The following is a 6,748-nucleotide window of genomic DNA, read 5'->3' on the forward strand; positions in this document are numbered from 1 at the left end:
ATGTAGTTGATGATACAAAGCAGAGAATTTACTATGGCAGAAGTTGTGTAGCAGCATGACATTTGGATTGTGTTTCTGTATCTTCCTTACTGGCAAGATATGTTATATTTGAACACAATCTTAGTCTTTAAAAATAAAATACTGGCAGTTTGTCTTGTCCAGGCGAGGTCTTTGCTGTCAAAACTGGCTGATAGCTACTTTGAAACCTATTGAAGCAGGTAGCAGATATGGTTAATGCATTTCTTCTGGCTTGAGATACAAGTAGAACTGACTCCCAGGCCAAAACTAAGAAAAGGCTCTAGTGCTCAGATACTGCTCTTATCTCTTCTGGGTTTTTACTTCTTAAAAACTTTCACTACTGGCTAAATTACCACCCCCAATCATTTAGTCTGAAAGCTGATTTCATGCCAAATCGTTGCATTGTTTAGTCTCTTAACACTTTAAAAACTTCTGAATTTTACATTTTCAGACCGTGTATCCTGGCTACTGTAAATTTCATAAGAGTTGTAAGAGAACTTTGGGGCAGAGTTGAATCCCACAGTATCCTGAACTGTACCTCATGTCCTTGCAAGTTTTGACTTTAGAGAGCTAAACAGCATTTGAAAAATTGGTATGTTTTTTACAGAATTGGAATAGTTTTCACAAAAATCCAAAGTTAAGTCTGTACATCTAAAAGCAATGTTAACTACTAGTCTTGAGGTTGAAGCATGTAAGGATGGGTGAGTTCAGTAATTAGTGTTTTACTCTTTGATTGGATGGTAACTTGGAAAGGACCAGAAGGTATTGGGTGGTTGGGTTTTTTCTTTCGTTGTTACCCAGGTTGCCTTCTGGAGCCAAAAGCTGCAAGATGAGCAGAACCCATATGGAGATCCAGAGAATCTTGTGTGGGATTGGGGGTTAGCAGCCCTTACACCTCTGTTGTGAGAGGCTGCAAATGGAGATGCGAAATTTTTAGGTTGTTAATAGCGCACAGTTTAGACATCCAGAGAATCTGGGGGGTTGTATCTGTCTTTTTTTTCTACAGCTTCAGAATTTGTGTGATATTTAATGGTTTCCAGTATAGTTGAAGTGACATGTGTTCCTCAGAAAGCCAGTAGGGAAAAAACTTCCAATAAAAGGAGAACAAGAGCTGCTTAACTATGTTAGTGTCCCAGACCAAGCATTAAAACCTAAGTTTGCAGGTTAGGTACACCACAGAGGCCAGATGTCTGAGGGGTTTGGAAATAGCTGTGCCTAGCTGATTGTGATGTTTGATTTGGGCGAAGTTGTGATACTGTAGTTCATTATGATTTTTAAGTAAGTTCTTTAGGTATACAGTGTTACAACATGTAACTCTCAGACTTCAAAATCAAAAGCCTCTTCATTGTTTAGGATTCTATCATCTTTCTTAGGAGAAATGGAGAGCAGGTTGCTTGACATGTGTTTTAGAATCTCTTTGTTTTGTTTTGCTTCTTTGTACCAAAGCTAAAATGGAGGGAGAGCGCCAGGTTGGCATGGATACATGACATAATATTAAACATGGCATTCAGGTTTTGTATCTTTAAATCAGAAGTTATTTACATAATGTGCCATGGTAGCAAAAGTGTCTTTTTATCAAAGTTTCAGGCTATATTCTTCTGCAGAAGAACACCTTACAAAAATACATGGTGTGTTTTGATAGCCCGTCTTGAAATGGCAGCAGTTTATATTTTTTCTTATTACAAAGAAAATAATTGAGATACTACTACTGTTAAAATTTTATAAATAATTCTTTTAGTTTTATCTCACAGGTTGATTCTTGCTCAGTGACATTGGACAGCCTGACTAAACATAGACAACGTTATCTGCAAGATTCTGCATGCTCAGGACAGTTCTTCGACTGGGGAAATGCTCAGGGAACAGCTTGTAATATTTGCAACTTTTTTTATAAGTATTTTCTTTTGGAGATTTTTAAGATGTGGCAAACAGATCCTTATATAGTATTGCCAAAGCTGAGCTGCAGAGCTTGATAAAGTCACTTTCACTTATGTTAACTAAGGAGCCTCCTACCTTGTAAGATTATGGAGCTGCTTCAGCTTGATAATGTTTTAGGCTTGACTAGCGTATGTCACAAAAAATAAACTAAGCTACCATGATGCAGGTTCTCCTGGTTTTATTTTCTCATTTAATTTCCTTACTAAAGTAAAACTATATGGGTGAGGAAAGGGCAGCAGTGGTGCTTGGAAGTTTTACAAAGCCCAAAATTGGTGCTAAGTATTCAGTGATTTTTTTTTTAATATAAAAATTCTAGAAGTTCAGAATTCCTTTTGTTCCGCTTTCAAACAATGCAGCTTTGTTCCTAGTGTACAGAAACAAAATAAGTGAAACTAGTCAAACTTCCATTGTCCAAACTGTCTGACAGACAAATAAACAATTGCTGTTGTTTTACTTAGCTTTTTGCAGGATTGTTAGCAACTGCTAATTTTTAAGACCGTTAAAATTGGGGTTAGTATGAGAGTGCTGTAGCTGCGGGATTTCTTATGTGAAAGCAGCCCTGCTCAGAAAGGGGTGCTTCTTATTCTGGAATTGTAGGAATTTGCTGTAGTGGTTTCTATCACTAGTCATCTAGTGAGAACTTTGAAGTAAGCAATTACTTCTATGAATTTATAATATTACTGCTATGAATGTTTTTTTCCTGAACTTGGTGAGATTGTCTTCAGAAATCCAAGCATCATGTTTTTAAAGGTTAAAAATGTAGAGTTCAGTGTCATTGTGGGTATCTTAAACTTGACTTGAAACAGACTTGGTAGGTTGTGGCACTGTCTTAGAGTGGCTGGGGAAGAAGATGTGTTTTTGTGTGGTGTTGGCATGGGATTTTTTTCTAGCCTTGGTTTTTGCTTTGAGTCTCAACTTCATAGAAAGACCTTTCCTTGTTCGTATATTGCAAGAGTAGACTAGAAGTTATCTTGAGTAATTTTTTTTGTCCCAGTTCTCTTCTAAGCAAACAGCCCCAAGCTTCTGACTTTCCATGCCTGTATTCAGTATAGCCACTTATCTCTCAACCAAGTTTTAGTCATGTCTTTTAGAGATGGCATGATCAAAACTACATGCAGACTAAATAATGACCTAACAGACCTTTTTTCCTTTGTACATGTAGACATTTTTGTTTATTTGACCATATTGAGCAAAGGTGTTGCACTATGTGGAAGAATGCTCATGTCTCTTTCCCAAATTGATACTGTAAAGTTACAATTATAAAGAGTTTCGGAGCTGCTGGCTTGAGGGGGTAACCTGTGTTAATTCCCCTTCTGTGGAGAAATTCACCTTCAATGGCTGCTCTGAGATTCCTAACAGCAAAAGTACTGATAAGCTAAAACTTCATCTGCAGACTTAATCTTTCTCCTCTAACTTGTTTCTAATTAGTAAACAATGCTGTAACTTCTAAACTTAGATATGATGATCATTGTTAGTATTTTATTCTGATGAAAATTAAGGATTTCTCCTACCCAATTAATACATATGTGTGGTCCTCTTGGGTTTTTTTTGAGACGGGAGGGTTAATCCTTCTGAAAGGTAAAGCTAACAGTCTGTTCTTACTCATTTTTCTCGACCCATTCAGGATTCTAGGAGACAGACTAGTGGGAGGTGATGTCCTTTGAAGGAGCTGCCATGTTAATTAAATCTGCCAGATGTCTTAATATTTCTAAATCTCTTCTGTACCTGATAACTACAAACCAGGCCATTCTGCCAATTTATCTGATCACCTCAAATGCCTTCAAAAAAAAAAAAAACAGAGTCTAGTTCTGACACAGCAAGTGATGCTTAATAGCATTGTATGTGGTCAGTAGCAGTCCCACCAATTATTGCTTGTTGCTTTAGTATTCTGTTGGGTAGTACAGTCTTCAATGCGTAGAAGTATGTCTTCCTCTTGGCCCAGTACCTTACATCCACTGCTTCAATTGTGCCACCATCTGTGTCAGTCCACCAAGAGGGTCTCTCCCTACTATTGGACAGACTGAAACTAGGAAGAATAAGAATTAAGTGCCTGAGGCTTTATTTGTTACAGGAATTACCTGTTCTGCTGAACGTGCTACATAATGTGTGTGACCAACTAGCTGGATGTGGCTTAGCTGTACATGTGGGGAAGGATAAGCAAGTGAATGCTGTTTCGGAGTCTGTGAATGAGTGTATCTAAAATGCCAGCAAATATTTTTGTCCTCTTACCTGCTGTAGAGTAGGTGTTCAGCTTTGTTAGTTTTTGATGCTTGTTACCAGTGGGTGTTACAGAGGAGTGTGTGGAGAGTACGTGAAATGAATTTCTGCCTGAGGTATATCTTAGAATGTATAAGCAACAGCTCAAGTTATGTGGACTTTTAATTTTTGACTAAGTACTAGGGCAAGTGGGCTTCCTTCTTCAGGAAGCAAAACACATTATCTTCCATCTTCATCTTAAAACATAGAGTATTTGGCTTTTTTAATAACTTTTTAAACTGTCTAGAATAGCTTTTTGAAATTAATTTTGCTCGTCCTACACATAAAGGAGTCTGTGACCTGATGTTGGTGTCCTATTTAATATGTAGTTAACATACTGTGACAGTGGAGCATTTGTTACTTCCACTATGCAAAACAAAATTTTTCCAATGAATGAGTTACTACCTAATGTAATAGCAAGCAAGAAAGAAAAGCTTTCCTTAGAAGTTTTTTATTACTCACTTGTTGTTACAAGATAAACTAAATGAGTTTTAATTGTGTTTCCCTCATGCAGTGGGCTTCACTGACAAAGATGTATCGTTAGCATAATACAGTCTCACTATTTCTGTCTCTTGGTATTTCTTGTAATGCTTAAAAATATAGTGTGGTGAAGACTAGAAGAGGCATCTTTTTTTTTTTTCCTCCTTAAGTTTATGGGTATGATAGCATTTTGTATAGTAAACTATTTCATTCTTCCTGCTTCTAAATGTGGTGGGTATATTGAAAAGATATTAAAAAACAAAATAGAGGAAAAAAACTACAAATGAACAAAAGAGCCAGAGCAAAACTAGAAAGTGAAACTGTGTGTATACAAAAGACTGCATTGCGTATGCCCTTAAATCCAGGAAAGGGAACTTTAAATGTGAGTGTGTACATGTGCACAAAATAAATCAAAATTAAATGTAACTTTTATTTATGGTTCTAATTTTTCAGAGATGGTGGAGCCAGGACAAGATCTGTTGCTTGCTGCTTTGAGTGAGAGTGGAATCAGTCCAAATGATCTATTTGATATTGACTCTCCGGATGTGGTTCTTGCAAATCCAGCACCAACTCCAGCTGTTCAGCAGAACATAGTTGCTTAGTAGAGGATATAAGAGCTTGTACTTGATGTATTGTGGAGGGGGGGCATGGTGGCCATAGCAAATGGTTAAAGAAGGTGAGCTTTTCATAAATTTCTTCCCTCACAGCAGTGAGATTAGAACATGACTTGCTAATTCATTTTAAACTCCTTTACAAAAAAGTAATCTGAAATACACTGTTGAGGTCAGTATAATCATAAATATACTTTTAACATCTGGACATTAAATGGGGGCATGCTGTCATGTATCCATGGAGAACTCTTAATATCACTGGAGTCTATCTGCTCTCCTATAAAATGTGCAAAAAGTGTAATATAATACAGTGTTTAAGCTCCATGACAGCATTCAGTCTGCAGGAACATAACCATTTCAGATATAGACTGGGAACATTAGTATGTTGAACAGTGATGTCGTGAAACTAATTACATTTTCACCACAGTTAACTAACAAGGTGTTGTATGTTCAACTTCTTTGCATGTGAAATCAACCACTTGATGATCTTTATTTTCAGTGAAACCTTTGTTAATAAGCACAATTAAGGATGTCCCCATTAACTTCCATTTTGTGGGTGGATATTTAGTCTTTACTTTTTTTTCCCTGATAACATGAGTGTTTTCTGATGCTTACTTTCTTTCCTCTGCAGTCAGTGCCACTTAGTGCGTTAGAACTAGGCTTGGAGACTGAGGCCACAGCTGCTGTGAAACAAGAACCAGAGACTGTATCAACTCCAGCCTTATTAAATGTTCGGGTAAGAACTAGTACTTCAGGATTTTGTATGTGTGTATGTGGTGGGTTAATCTTGGCTGGACACCAGGTGCCCACTAAGCTGCTCTGTCACTCCCTGTCCTCAACTGGGTGGGGAGAGGAAAAAAATAGGATGAAAGGGTCGTGGGGTCGAGATAATGACAGGGAGATCAGCAATTGTTGTCACCAGCAAAACAGGCTCAACTTGGGGAAATTAATTTATTGCTAGTTAACAGTGGAGTAGGATAATGAGAAATAAGAAAAAAAAACTGAAAACACCTTCCCCCCATGCCTCCCTCTTCCTGGGCTCAACTTCACTCCTCGCATCATCACACATTGTCTCTGCCACCCCTTCTTCCTCATGCTCTTCACCTGCTCCAGCAGCTCCTTCACAAACTTTTCTAAACTGCGTCCTTCCTACAGGCTGTAGTTCTTCATGAACTGCACCAGCGTGGGCCCTTTCCATGGGACAGTCCTTCAGGAACAGACTGCTCCAGCATAGGTCCTCTGCATGGCCACAGGTCCTGCCAGCAAACCTGTTCCAGCGTGAGCTCCTCTCTACAGGGTCACAGTGTCCTTAGGGCACATCCCCCTCTTCTGCCCGGGGTCCTCCCTGGGCTTCAGGTGGAGATCTGCTCCACTGTGGAGCTCTGTGGGCTGCAGCGGGGCAGCCTGCCTCACCACAGGCTGGCGAGGGGGCTTTTGCCTGTGCCCCT

At 38.7% G+C, this 6,748-nt stretch overlaps 1 protein-coding gene across 1 annotated transcript in view; it reads left to right on the forward strand.

The window, feature by feature from the left end:
- Positions 1-5,144: 5,144 nt before the first annotated feature.
- The window catches only part of SBNO1 (strawberry notch homolog 1 (Drosophila)), a 27,540-nt gene continuing 25,936 nt past the window's right edge, over positions 5,145-6,748 (forward strand). Inside the window, exons 1-2 of the mRNA XM_010281853.1 lie at positions 5,145-5,282; positions 5,932-6,036. Coding sequence (XP_010280155.1) covers positions 5,145-5,282; positions 5,932-6,036 — 243 coding nt within the window. The remainder of the gene's footprint in view (positions 5,283-5,931; positions 6,037-6,748) is intronic.

This window comes from Phaethon lepturus, unplaced genomic scaffold, assembly GCF_000687285.1.
Source record: "Phaethon lepturus isolate BGI_N335 unplaced genomic scaffold, ASM68728v1 scaffold11062, whole genome shotgun sequence".
NCBI classification, from domain to species: Eukaryota; Metazoa; Chordata; class Aves; order Phaethontiformes; family Phaethontidae; genus Phaethon; species Phaethon lepturus.